This window comes from Carya illinoinensis, chromosome 16, assembly GCF_018687715.1.
Source record: "Carya illinoinensis cultivar Pawnee chromosome 16, C.illinoinensisPawnee_v1, whole genome shotgun sequence".
Taxonomy (NCBI): domain Eukaryota; kingdom Viridiplantae; phylum Streptophyta; class Magnoliopsida; order Fagales; family Juglandaceae; genus Carya; species Carya illinoinensis.
The window spans coordinates 4,545,246-4,559,901 of record NC_056767.1 but is presented as its reverse complement, the minus strand read 5'-3'; the positions used below and the strand labels follow the sequence as shown (position 1 = coordinate 4,559,901).

The 14,656-nt window shown below is 35.9% G+C and overlaps 2 protein-coding genes across 2 annotated transcripts; both read right to left on the bottom strand.

The window, feature by feature from the left end:
* Positions 1–185: 185 nt before the first annotated feature.
* Positions 186–1,251, bottom strand: LOC122298720 (non-functional pseudokinase ZED1-like). Its single transcript, XM_043108588.1, has 2 exons — positions 717–1,251; positions 186–619 (listed from the first exon to the last, which is right to left on the bottom strand). Exons 1-2 carry the CDS (start codon positions 1,249–1,251, stop codon positions 186–188), a joined length of 969 nt encoding a protein of 322 aa, XP_042964522.1.
* A 1,748-nt stretch (positions 1,252–2,999) lies between these two features.
* Positions 3,000–13,177, bottom strand: LOC122299319 (probable serine/threonine-protein kinase SIS8). Its single transcript, XM_043109506.1, has 13 exons — positions 12,560–13,177; positions 10,597–11,037; positions 10,274–10,377; positions 8,505–9,454; positions 6,018–6,058; positions 5,720–5,788; positions 5,503–5,603; positions 4,787–4,865; positions 4,601–4,699; positions 4,416–4,484; positions 4,239–4,288; positions 3,948–4,124; positions 3,000–3,606 (listed from the first exon to the last, which is right to left on the bottom strand). The coding sequence occupies exons 1-13, from the start codon at positions 12,980–12,982 to the stop codon at positions 3,510–3,512; spliced, it is 2,700 nt and encodes an 899-aa protein (XP_042965440.1). The 5' UTR covers positions 12,983–13,177; the 3' UTR covers positions 3,000–3,509.
* Positions 13,178–14,656: the final 1,479 nt, after the last annotated feature.

Here is a 14,656-nt window from a genome sequence, read left to right as displayed (position 1 = left end):
TAAAGCCTATTATGTTGCAATTCATAGAATATCCAACTGGGTCTGGGTGGTAAGAAGTTAAGAACTGAAGAGACTATGAGGAAATAATCATTGTGGAATCGATGTTTACAAGAAAATTTGTACGTAAAAAGGGTGAAAATAATCATGGGACAGACCTATCAATCTGCCTTAGTTGTTTCGTGACATCAACCATAGTTGGCCTCATCTTTGGATCCACACCAACGCACGAGAGCCAGCTGCAGCACTGCTTGCAGTTGCTCCATGCCTGTTCCTGCTGCTTCTGTCATGATTGCAGCATCCAAGATCTCATTTACCTGACGATTTCTCATGTACTCTTCCACATGGTAGTGAGTATCTTCTTCATCGATTGTTGCCAAATGGAGGAGATTGATTGCATCTCTTCCCGTTAAAAGAACTAACAGAAGCATACCAAAACTATAGACATCAGTTTTCTCAGTTACATAGGAGGTATGCAAATAGTCTGGGCATAGGTATCCCAAAGCCCCAGAATATGGAACTCCTACGCAGATTTCACCCTCGGGGATTGTTATGCAGTAAAAAAAGTTCGACGATTTGGGAACAACGTGTTGGTCGAAGACTATAGCATGCACGGATTCGCCTGTGGATTAAGGGTCGAGCGAAGGCAGTATGGAGATAAGAAATTGCATGAGCAATGTCCCTTGCAACCAATCTCCTTCGCCGTGGCATAGGCTGACGTTGTTGTCGTGGAACTTCATTATCAAAGGCATGAGTTCGATCGGCAAGAGTCTCGCTTGCAATAGACTCATGCACCAAAATGGGAAACTGGGTCTCGAGACAACACCCAATTAGCTTTAGAATATCCTTGTGAGCTCTCATCTTTGCAGAAATGGCTATGTCGTTGAAGACATACTCGAGCGAGCTTAGATATCTGTTGTACTTCTTGATGGAGATGGTTCTTCCTTCAAGAGAACCCTTGAACCATTTACAATAGCCTTCAGCACACAGAACAATTTGAGGATCACAGTTATTTGTTGCAGATCTAAGCTCTGCATAAGAGAAACTACGTATGGAAACAGGCCTGCGATCACAGGCAGCAATCAGCTTCTCCAAAAGCATGCTTCCATTCTCTAGAAAGGCTTTCTTTTTCCCACTTTTTCCATACATTCTTAAACAAAAATGATTTCTTTCCTTCTCCACAATCTGCCGTGCTGAGCTTTTTGATCCCCCTTCCTTCCCCCGATCGTCCACGAAAGTAGATGGAAATTTCATGGCAAGTGAACGGATCAGCTTTCCACATAAATGCTCTGTTACAGTTCCTTTTGTTATTCTTGGCTGGTGCCTACCGATCCACGGAAAAGGGGTTATTTTGAGACGCGTGTTCCATGTATTGAAAAATTTGAATAACAAAAACTTTGTAGTCATTTTGTGCACCCTTATATATTTCATTAATGTGATTGCTTGCGTTATTTTTTTAATATAAAATAATTATTTTGATCAATTATATAAGTAGAATATGCAATAAATACGCAAAAATGACTAACTTAATCGTTTCGCAAAATTTTTGTTTTGATTATTGTAATAGTTTATTTTTTTTTTTTCCATTGCTGAAATTTAGAGAATTGATTGGATGGAAAAGTTAAAAATAATAAATTTTTTGAGCTGATTTTTGGTTTTAAGTTGAATATTTTTGAAAAACATTGCCAATGTCTTTTGTTTAATTGTCAACTACACAATAATCTCAACATTGAACAGTTTTCACAATAAGAAAAAGAACCCAATCCTTTTAATTTTTTTAGTACTGTTACAACCACAAAAAGATTATACAAAAGTAATTTCACAACCTGATGTGACTTTATGTAATTCGTTAGATCTACTTTACAATAAAAATAATTTTACAATTTGACAAATCATATCATTTCACATTAGTTTATAGGATTATCTTTGTATAATTTATTTATGACTAGAGTATTTTCCTATTTTTTTTACATTAGCTTCTCCTAAAATATTACACTTGATATAGCCCCTATCCAGAAGTTGACACATTCAGTTTGATTTTTTCAGTAATTACATGGGGCCACATGGAAAGACGGGATGAACAACCGTGCAATATGGGAACTGAACATATGCCCTGCAATTTCTCTATTTCAGAGTCAAGTTCTTTACTCTCAAATTTCTGAGCAACCAATCTACCTAAGTTTAACAAGATGGCACAAAAATGAATGGAGAATTTACATTCCGACTGTGGCACTAAGCAATTGATTGCCCGCATAAGCCCAACCCCAGATACATCCTCACAGTGGCAAGAGTCACCGCCCTTGAAATACGGCAAATAATTAGGTTATATGCCCCTTGGGCCCCGCGGAACTGAGCCAGGCCATGAGGAGGCCGATGAAGAATGCAAATGAATGCCACCGGAGGCCCTTGAGAATGGATAGGAGGTGGAGAGGGTCTGGTGGAACAGAGCACTGTTTCTCGCGGGGTGTTGGAAATTGAGTTTTTATTGATTGTGGAGGCAGTGGTAGTGGAGAAGATTGAGGTTTGGGATTGAGAGGATGGGTGAGAGGAAGTTGGACGTGGAGTGAATGAAGAGGGTCAGTTGCTTCATCCAAGTAAGAAGATTTTGTCTTTAATTACTTGTTTAGCTGAGTGCATGTTCAAAAGAGGAGAGGGTTCAATATGCATATAGTGCCAACCAAATCAGCTGAGTTCAAAAGGAGAGAGATTGGAGGTAATATGGATTGAGAAACTCTTATCTCATAGTTATAACTTTTTCAAATTCTCATATAAAATATAATAAACAATTCAACTTTTTCAAATCCCAAAATAATAATAATATTAAAAAATAATATTCTAACAATATTTTATTTAACTTTTATCTAGAACCACCTCATTTCATCTTACCATCCATCTTACCATCCAAACAACCTCCGACGGATGCATTCGAAAAGAAATTAGGAAGAGTATAAATTACAATGTGCAAATTTATAATAATGAGATGGTAGATCAAACATGACAAATTCAAAAACAAAACATGCAAGACTGTTATTCGGACCTTATAGCTCCTTAGGTTGGCTTTGCCATGATGGGTGATGATTCACAAGAAGAAAATGAAACACATCTCATGTAAAAAAATTCCTTCTTTTTTTTCCCCCTTTCTGGATTTTGGTCTTTCTTTTTCACAACATTTTGCAGAGATCAAATGTATACAATTCTACAGACATGATCTCAACTTGAACATATTATTTTCCTTTTTTCCTTTTTTTTTTCCCCCCCTCTTCTTTTTTTCTGTGGGACTTTCTTCATGTAGAATGATACTAACTACTTACACTACTAAAATTCAATGGTATCCTCCACTGCACTTTTGCAGCTATTCAGTTAGGAGGACAGCCAAAATGTTCTGAATGGGTTGTGTTCAGCCCCCACTTTGATTGAGCCAACACTTCCCAATCCAGCGACTTTCATTTCACATAAAAACTTCAGCTGCTCTGGCTCTTCGAGCCGAAGAACTACAATTAAAATGGAACTGATCAGGTCACTGTTGATTCATTTGTTGAAACAACTAGACGTTGAAGATACCGGAGACGAGAGATAAGCTGCGAGAAGGACGGCCGTAATTGTGGGTCCCTACAAAAGAAAAGGTTTAAATATGATATGCAGGATGAATAAATGACTGCACCAACTTATCCAATAAAAAAACTGCAACCAAGAATTCCATCACAAAGCACGTTAATGAAATCTTTTGTATCGATAATTGATACTATTAGAAGAAGATAGTAAAAGTTTTCCATTAACCTGCTCTCTCAATAGATTAAAACAAAAAGTTAGTACAACATTTTCTTCACTACTTAATTAGAATATAACTAGATGTTTAAATTGAAATTAATATAATTGCTCATTGGCTATAAGGATTAACAAGTGACACATCACGCCGAGTGTCAATAAGAATAGCAAGGTCTAGAACATACGTTTGCCAGCAATCATTTATTATCTGGGCAACCTCTGGATCAACTTCTTCTGGAATTTCGAGTCGCTTGTTCTGGAATCCGACAGCTCCAACAACCTGCATTGGGTTCAATCCTTTCCAAGGGATACACAGAGTACATAACTCCCATAATATCACCCCAAAGCTATACACATCACACCTGAAAACAAGACAAACTGATTAAGTTCAAAACCCAGTGGCTAAAAATTTTCCAATATACACCTGCCAGCCTCCAGACATTAAGCAGAAAAGAATCCCACAGATATTAACTCACTTCTCATTTGCTCGTTCATTCCTTAGAACTTCTGGTGCCATCCATTCAGGCTGCAGTACATAAGCAGCTTTCATTATTAGATCTTTTTATCAAACAGCAAGGTGAATGACTGAAGTATAACGTGGAAAGGAGCTACAAAAAGAACATTATAAAGTTTTCACACATAAGAAGTATTACAGTTCCTGCAGTAGACTTGGAAGACAGAAAAGTGTGGTGCTTCATGCGCGACAAACCAAAATCAGAAACCTGCAGAGAGAAACAAAATATTGGAGAAGATTAATTGATTTCCTGCATCAAATAGTGTGTCAGTCCCTCTGTTTAAGAGCATAATCAGGGAAGAACTCCCAGAACTTGGTTCGAACCTTAACAACCCAGTTTTTATCAACAAGGAGATTTGGAGACTTTAAATCTCGATGCACAATGGGAGGATGGCTTGTGTGCAAGTAATTCATTCCCATGGCCTGTAAATATCAGGACAATTTTCTCAAGAAAACAGAACTAAATTGAATAGAGGAAGCCAAAAGAAAATGAGAGAATCCAAATTATACCACATCAAGTGCCATCCACATTCGCCTCTTTTCATTGATTGGAGGAACGGGACCATGCAGTAATCTATACAAACTCCCCCTACATACCACAGAGAGTTAGAGGGTAAAGATGAGATAGTAGACAGAACTAGTAATTGAGTTATGTGACAATCATATTTCAGTGGAATTTTTTCTTGCAAAGACTAACAACGAACATGAGCTCAGAAATATCTCTGATAACACACTTACATTTTTGTAAGGAAAAATATACATCAGCAGAAGGACCTTTTCATTTGCACATACAGCACACCACAATTTGCAATCAGAATCACATGTTCACTTTATAATTGCATTCATGGTAGAGATAGTCATATGGGCTTCAGGGATTAATTTCCAGTTGGGGAAATTTGGCATACACTGACATCCATGCACTTTCAATCAATGAAAACAAATGTACACGCTCATGCATATGTGCAAAAACTTGCGCATGATGCACTGATATTTTCTGTGATTTACCATTTAAAATGAAAGAAACCAAGATGATATCAACAAATAACAATAACAACCCTCTCAATAAGAGCAGAAATAAAAGAAGCAACTCCTTGAGGAAAATATTGGCATTCCAGGCAACAGGGTAAATTGGAAATAAGTACCATATAGTTAGTTGGGTTGGTAAAAATACGGTACCATTTACCACCAATTTGAAAATAAAAAATGGAGTATATGAAAAAATGAACCTAGGCAGGAACTCTGTAAGTATAGAGAAATGTGGGGGTCGAGTAACCGCTCCCATGAAAAGGACAACATTAGGATGCCTCAGCCTTAACATGATTTCAACCTGCATGAGGCAACAAGAGGGATTTCATCAGTAATACAGAGCAAGATAGATAAATGAAATGTATAGCTCGTTGTAAGACAATAGTGTAAATCATGTAAGATATGTCTCCTGCTTACTTCACATTTAACCTGAACCAATGCATCACCAGATAAATCTTGGTCTAGAAACTTCTTGACAGCAACTTCCTGAGATCATTCACATAACATCAAGAAGGACAAATAAATAGAGGGAGGTATCATAATTTTTGAAAGTACAATGATAAAACCATGCCTATTAACGGAGGGATTCAAGAAGCCAAGGGGACAATGTCCCTGCCACCACCCCCCAAAAATAAAAAAACCCAAAAAACAAAAACCAACTTCCTAAACTGACAAGGGATAAGATAAAACCACTCGTGCTTAAAATATAACTCACAGTGCCATTCAATTCTGCAAGATAGACCTCACCATATGAACCTGCCAATACATCATGTAAGACTAATATCAAATAACAAATCATACTATCATACAGATATTCAGGTTAAGGGGGAGATGAAAGTCTCGATCAGACAATCTTTCACAATGGGAAGCAGATTCGTACCATTAGACCAAAGGGTTGGTGGCCTTAAAGCAAACAGGCTTCCCAAACTTTTTTCCCTTTGTTTTGATTACCAAAGTTGGGATATGAACATGAAATTTTATTGTCAGTGTTTTAATTGATTTCCCCAATTACTTTTCTCATTGTATGGCTTGGATCATGAAAACACAGTTCAAGCTCAACCTTGCTAAGACTTCACTGAGCCCAGCTGAGATTTAAAGGGATGCTTGGAGAATGAAATAAGATGAGAAATTTGTAAATAGTAAATAAATAGTTTGTGAATAGTATTGAAATGGTTTTATGATGTTTTATGGGGTTTTGGGAAAGGAGGGAGAAAAAGTTAAATAAAAATATTATAAAGTTAAAATCTAATCTTTTAATATAATTTTGTCTTGAGATTTGAAAAGGTTGAATTATTTTTTATATTTTGTTTGGAAGTTTGGGAAAATTGTAATGATTAGGTAATGACTAGATGAAAAATTTGAAAATTTGAAATTGAAAAGTATTTTTGTTTGAATGATGATTAGGAAGGAGATGGGATGAGATGGGATATCTGGCTGGTTTGGATTCAAAGATGAGATGAGATTGAGATGAAATGAAATGGTTTTAGATGAAAGATAAAAATTGAATAAAATATTGTTATTATTGTTTTGAGATTTGAAAATGTTGAATTGTTTATTATATTTTGTGTGGAAATTTGGGAAAGTTGTAGTGATGAGATGAGACGCCTTCCGAATCCAAACGACAAGCCTGAATTTGAAATCAAGTCACAATAAATAAGGTTGCTAAAAACCTCTAAGTCTTTTAGAGGGAGAATCGGACTAAACCAACTAGAAATTGATAGCAATCTCATAACTAATTGACAATATGATTATCATAAAACTATTAAATGTATGCTATAGTACAAGTACAATCAAATTTGAATACAGCTCAAACATAGATGGGTATTAGATCAAAACCAATCAATTTAAACCAACTTGTAGGTTTCTTCCAAGTTGTATAAAGCATATGCACATCTACATTTGTCTAGGGCAAGGATCTTAACATTCTCTTTGAGAGGTAAAAAAAGCTCATCTATCAGAACAAAAGAGAAATTTGCAACAGTTCTTCCAATCATATCCAGCGTCTCCATATGGACTTCCCTTAGCCTACTGGAAAAGACATTTGGTATGAGTCTCATTATTAATCAGATATTAGATTTAAACTATATAAATCTGTCTTTTTATTTGCAATCGGAATTTGGCTCAAGTGATTGGGGGTGGGTCTTGATCTGAATCCTGACAAAAACGAAAAGTCTGCCCTTTCATTCTAAATTGGGCCTCTAAGATAAAGTTTGACAATGGATACTTTCAATTATTCAACAAAAAAAAAAAAAAAACAGCCAAAGAATCAATACATTCAGTATACTACATCCCTGTGAAAATTGAAATGGGGTAACATCATCTTTTCTTTTATTAAATTTATCTCTAGCATATAACTATATAAATATATATATAATTATATGTATGTATTTAAACATGCATTCAATAAACTTGCACCAACTTTGTTTTTTCTAAGTAATAAACTTCAGTACCATTGAAATGAAAAGAACATATATAAGTTCAAACATTACCAATGCCAGACACGTAATGTTAACATATCTTTATTTGGACAGCCGCTCAGGGGAAGATTTTAACGATTGATAACCTTAGAAAGCGAGGTATGGTTGTCATGAAGTGGTGCTATATGTGCAGAAAGAGTGGGGAATCAATAGATCACCTGCTTTTACATTGTGAGGTGGCTGGGGTGTTATGGGCTGGAATACTTAGTAGAACCGGGCTAAATTGGGTTATGCCTAGGAGTGTGGAGGAGGTACTTGCATGCTGGAATATACCACACAACAGCGCTCAACTGGCAGCAGTGTGGCAGATGATGCCCTTGTGCTTAATGTGGTGTTTATGGTCGGAAAGGAATGAGAGGTGCTTTAATGATAAGGAGCGTGGAGTGGGGGAAATCTGGAATTTTTTGTATTCTCTTTGTTTCAATGGTTTTCTGCTATTGTTCTAAAGGACGGGAATGTTCATGAGTTTCTATTTTCTTTATAATCCACTAGAATGTAACTAGGTGTCTCACTTTGTATACTCCCTGTGTACTTGGGCATTGCCTAGTTTGTTCATATTCAATAAAGATTATTACTTATCAAAAAAAAAAAAAAAAAAAACATATCTTTATGGTAAAAGTTAGAAACTAAAAAACCCTTGAGGTAGCATAATAATACATCGTCTAAACTATTACACCCGTTTTCTCCTATGAAACTGAAAAAAACCAGATGAAATATAATCTTACCAATACCAATACGATCACCAATCCGTAGATCCTCCCATGGAATTTCCCATTCTACAACTGGGTTAATGCCCTCGCAGTCAGCATTAGAAGCAACACACACACTACTGTTTACAGCAGATTCTTTGCCCCATTCAGGGTCACTAAAACCTCTTCCAATCATTTTAGGGTGATCAAGAGTAACCATATTTACACCCATAGCATCAGTCTGGAACGAGTCGTTAGTTCTATTACCAACAATTGTAGGTTCAATGGACAAAAACACACCGGATCTAATGGAATTTGTCTCCAATTCTTTATTTTGTTTGGATAAACTCTCTGCAGACAGTTTTTGTTCCCAAACAAAATTAGCATTGTTCAAAGGCTCCACCATAGCATAGGGAAAAAGGGACTGCTCATGATTTGACAAAAACTTATCAGGACCACATTGAGTCGCATCATCTACACTTTTACCATATACCATATCATTTTGTTGAAGCACTTTCTGCCGACCCAAGTCGTATGGATTTATGTCCGAAAACAAATCTGGAGGAGGCGATGCACCACTCTCTAACAGAACAGCATGTAGCTTCTGAGCAAACTCCGGGTTCTTCGCGGCACTGATTACATATTTTGAAACATCCTTAACTTTATTTTTCCGTACAGATGATGCTTTTCCATACAGGCCTGATGGGCTTTCACATTCAAATCTTTCAGTTTGATTCTCTTTTGTTTGGATGCCTACAACTGAAACTTTGGCTGACTTTGAACTGCCAACCTCAAAAACTCTATCAAGATCAGGTGGTAATGCAAGCATTCTGGTTCCTTCATTATCCGCCAAACACGAATTGGTGGGTGTTCCTACAACATCTGCAAAGCTCCTAACAGCAAAGCCAGGATTTGCGAGCTGACTGCTTGATACTTCAGCAGGAATTAGGGCTCCAGGAGCACCCATGAGATCAATAATATATTCACTGCATGAAAATCAACAAACCAATACCATCATGATAAATTCTTAGCCAAGGGTCTGTGCACCCCCGAGATTAGTTGGAACGCTGTTCCTGGACACCCGGTACCAACAAAAAAAAATCATGATAAATTATTCCATAAAATTTTCACGCTTGTATTTTCTACAGCACATCTGCACTAAATGGTAGAGCAGAATGAAAATACAGAGCATACGACCTTTGAAATCAAGTCTCCTTAACTACAAAGGAAAATTCAAAGCCAACAACTTGAGTTAATATTGTAAAAACAAATTATAGCATTAAATATATCCCACTGATAGATGGATTTACATACACCATATATATATAATTATTCATGCATGTAAATTGTAACGTAAGAGAACTGCTGCTAGTGGAATGTCTCAAATAATTGATGTCCACTAGTTACTTATTTTAAGGAGTGCATCTAAACAGGTGTGAAGCTACTAATTTTGTAATGCATGTCCTGCTTCATTAACCCCTTTCTTCTTCTTTTTTGGCCCTAAAATAACAATTGACTACAAAGTAGGGAATATGCCTCAAACCCCCAAAACCCCACTGTAATCCCCACCCAATGAATATTCCATTGTGGGCCCTGGTACAGCCCCATAGGGTGTTTATCATTACTTTTTGCAGTCCCACGTGATCAAGTTTGATAGTCTGGGGATTAACTTGACAAAAAAAACCCTAACAACCAGCAAAATGCATAACACCAATTAAAGTGCCAAAATCACAAAATTGACTTAATATAATTTTCAGAAGATTCTATATCTGAAGCATTGAAAAACAACAGCTGTAGCTTATCACCTTCCATCATCAATTTTGATAAAGTTCACAGCTCCATCATCAGTGCCTGTGTAGTAGCTTCCTTTGACCAGCATACAAGGAAGATTAATGCTATCAGCTAGTACCTAGTACCAGAAGCATCAAGTTAATAACTTCTTACCACTTTGTTCCCGCAAGATGAGAAACATCGTACAACAAGACAAAATTTAACAAAAACAGTGAATATGTTCACAATAAAAGAAGTTGATGGCAATTAAGCAATGGAGAGATGCCTGAGGAGAGTTAAAAGGTGCATAACTTCTTCATAATTCAGTTTATATAAGGTAAGTCAAAAGATGATTAACCTTAAACAGCAAGGCCCTGTGGCGCGAAAGTCCAATGTCAAGACATCCAAGGGGAAGAATAATAGTGTTTAGAGAATTCCGTAACTCGTAACTCCTCATGCTCCACCTTCTCAACATTTCATCAGCATCAACTACCACACCACCCATTCTATCAACAACAAGATCGGCAATTTTTTGAATTAGGCCACTTAAAAGCAGACCATGTTCAGAAACTTGACACTCTTTGGATATGGTATATGCTCTTCTCTCAAGCTTTTGAAGTTCAAGATCATCCAAGCGATTTACCAAAATAACTTCATAATCAACATTATCTAAACTTGATATTGCTTGAAGATCCACCAGCAAAGGCAACTTCCCTTGTGTGTCCAACTTTGAGGTGATGCCATATACATCATAAAATCCATCGATCACTTTTTCATGATAATTTACAACATTATAGTTCTGCAGAAAGAGAAATAGAAACTTATTAGAAACCTCCCTCCCAAGACAGTAAACAATAATAAGAATCTGCATGTAGAGAACTCGGAAATTAGCTATTGATCATTAAAAAAATAAAACTAAAAAATATTATCCATCTAACATAGGAAAAGTGCACAAGACATCGATATTTTGAAACTGAGATTACCATGATCCAAGTTCCAAGAAATCAAGGCCTCTGTTAAAATACATGCAACATCTAAGACACCACAACAGTATGGAGTTAGAATATTGCTTATTTAATTTTCCTCAATCTCTCAACCCAATTGAGGGTTTAGAAAAAGTGAAGAATGATCTCATCAAAAGCTTCAGTTATCAAGTAGTGAGGATTGCCTTATGTGGTGTGTTTGACTTGAGAGGAACTGCCGTAGTTTTGAAGTTAGAGAATGCTCGATAAGAAATATTAGAGATTTTTTTCTTCCATACTTTATTACTTTGGGCATCTGATATTGTATTTGATGGGGCATGTTTTCATGATTTCATTGTTTTTTTTTTCTAGTTCCTAGCTTGTAATTAGGTGTTCTCTCTTGTATACTCTCTGTGTACTTGGGCTAGGATGCCTAAATACTCGGTTTAATAAATTTCCTTTTCCATATAATAAAAAATACTGGAGAAACTAGATCCAGATAAAGCATAGTACATAAGACAACCAGAACACGGGAATAACCTAATAAACAAAAGAATAACCAGTGGTAAAAAGTAAATAAACATCTCCATAAGCAACACCAAGAAAAAAAAATTTATGGTTAATATGAAATCAACCAATTAATATGTGACTCCAGACACCATAATGCGCAAAACAATTTTTATTGTCAATTGAAATGAATCATTACCATAGCTTGAATGTAGCAACACAATTCAAACAAATCAAACTGCCCCTCCTGATGACAACACTAACTCCCCTCACCTCCACAACCAGTTGTATTGACATAGACAATTAGCAAATGTTGTGGCCCAGTAGTTATTCTTCCTAAGACTATACATGTGCAAGAGGAAGGGCACCCCGCGAGGGGGAGGGGGAGGGGGAAGAAAAACGATCAGTAAGGAACAATACAAAATGAAAAATACTAGACAACGGCTGTAGAATATCATATCCTAATACCATTCACCATCATTATTCAACCAACGATTTAGAGTATCAATCCAAAATGAAAAAAAAAAGAGAGTAGATAACCGGTGTTCAATATCATATCGAAATACCATTTATCAACGTAAACACAGGAAATAAGAAATAAAAATTATCTATTAACATCAAACAAATCATCCGGAACTCTCAAACTATCAGTTCAACACTAATGCACCAAAGGAAAATACCTAAAAGGCGTTTTGACAAATGCCGAGGATATAAACGCGAATAGATGTCACCCAAAACGAGAAGAACAAGATCCAAAAAATCCAAAAACAGGTATAATTCGCTCAAATTCACACACAAAACAACATGAACGACGAAACCGAGGAATTTTGAAAATCGGAATTCAAAGCCTACCCAATACCGAAGCGATAGGAACTTGACGAGTGCTTGGCTGTCGGAGACAGGAGCGGAGCATCCGAGGCTAATCCGCTTGGCGGCATCGATCTGAGCGGTCTCGGGGTCCTCACGCCCATCGGGATCCGACGCGCTAATTGCGAGGGCCAACTGCATCTGAAACTCCTCCTCCAAGAGATAGAAATCCCCGTACCCATCGCCGCCGCCGCCATCCTCAACCATCCGATCGACCACCGACTCATCGGCCCCGATTCTCCCCATTGTGACGGACCCAGAGGCCGAAGAAGACGAAGCAAGCGTGTTCGGACTGGGACCCGGACTGGGAATCAGGTTCGTTGAGGGTCGGGTCTCACCCAATCTGTGGTGCTCATTGAGTCCACCACCGATGTGAAGCTTTCTCAGCAGATGCTTCATTTTCGACATCGATCATCGAAGGAAAACCTAAATTCTCTGAGTCTTTCTCCCCGTCTACTGACTTAACCTGCGCCCACAACGAAGGAAGCAGCTTCGCTTAACCTGCGCACCCTTCTTCGTCAAGCTACCTGCACTCGAAAGACTTAAATTAACCGCTCACCAATTCCCTCCATTGTTCTGTCCCAAAAACAAAATTTTCAATTACGGATATACCATGAGATTTTTTTTTTTTTTTAATAAATATATTTATATATATATATATATATATATATATTTTAATGTAACCTTGTTCCTATGATGTTTTTTTCCCCTTTCAAATATCGTTACCAATTTTAGCCACATCCATCCAAAACATTGTACTATATTAGTTTAGAGATGTCAAATCATGTTAACGGGTTATGTTCGTATCGTATCAAAATATATATATTATATTATATAGGTCAACCCTATCCCAACCCGATAAACTTATCGTGTCAAAATCTCAAACCTTAATACGACTTATTAACATAACGGGTCGTGTCGTGTCGTGTCAATCCGTTTTAACCCATTAGTAAATATTAAGAAATTGGTTAACACGACACAACACGACCCATTTCAAATTGTTTATATAAATGGATTGAATAAGTTTGAAATTAACTCGTTTGATTTGATTAAATTTAACATAATTTTATAAAAATATTAAAATCACAATATTTATAAAAATTATAAAACTAACTACGAGTCTAAAATTACAATCTAGATAATAAAAATATTGAAATTGAAATTCTAATAATTTTACTTTTAGGTATAAGGGTATAATTGTAACTTTAATTTTCTTAACGTGTCATAACGGGTTGACCCATTACCAACCCATTAAGCAATCGTGTCGTAACAGGTTAATCCGTTTTAACTCGAATCGTTAAGACCAAACTTTAACCCGTTATTACCATATCGTGTTTGTGTTGGGTTAACGGGTTATGTAACATATTGTTACCCCTATATTAGTTGTTATTTGGATGATATACTAAAAAAAAATGAATTCAAATGAAAATTATAAATTAAATAAAATATTATTATAATATAATTTTTCAATATTATTATTATTAAAAAAAGTTGAATTGTTTATTATATTTTATATAAAAATTTGAAAAGATTGTACTGATAAAATAAGATGAAACACTTTCATTATCTAAGCGGAGCCTTCTATTTAAAAAAGTTTCATGAGTTTGTTCATCAAAGTTACCACTAGTGCAAATTGTACTTTTTATTTATTTTTTTATTTCTTTCAAATATTTTTTAAACATCTTTAAACATTTTTTAAATTAAAAAAATACATCATTTCATTAATAGTCCCTTCACTAACAATAAAAAAATAAAAAATGAAATTAAATACTGAGAAATAATTTTAAAGGGACAAACTCATGAGACCAAATATCATTTTCCATTAAAAAAACTTAAAAGTAATTAGATTTTATTTGGTTTAAACCTCAATCTCAATCGTTAATATAAAAGATATATTCATTTAAACGATACATTTATTTATTTCCAGATTATCAATATGAAAAATGGAATTATTGGTGTGTATTTACTATTTCTAACATGGATGGAGAGGATGGAGGGTGGATTTTTCTTTTTCAATAAATAGTATTTTATTGATAATAAAAATAGGCAAGAAATCGGTAGGTTTGGTAGCTAGAATCTCAT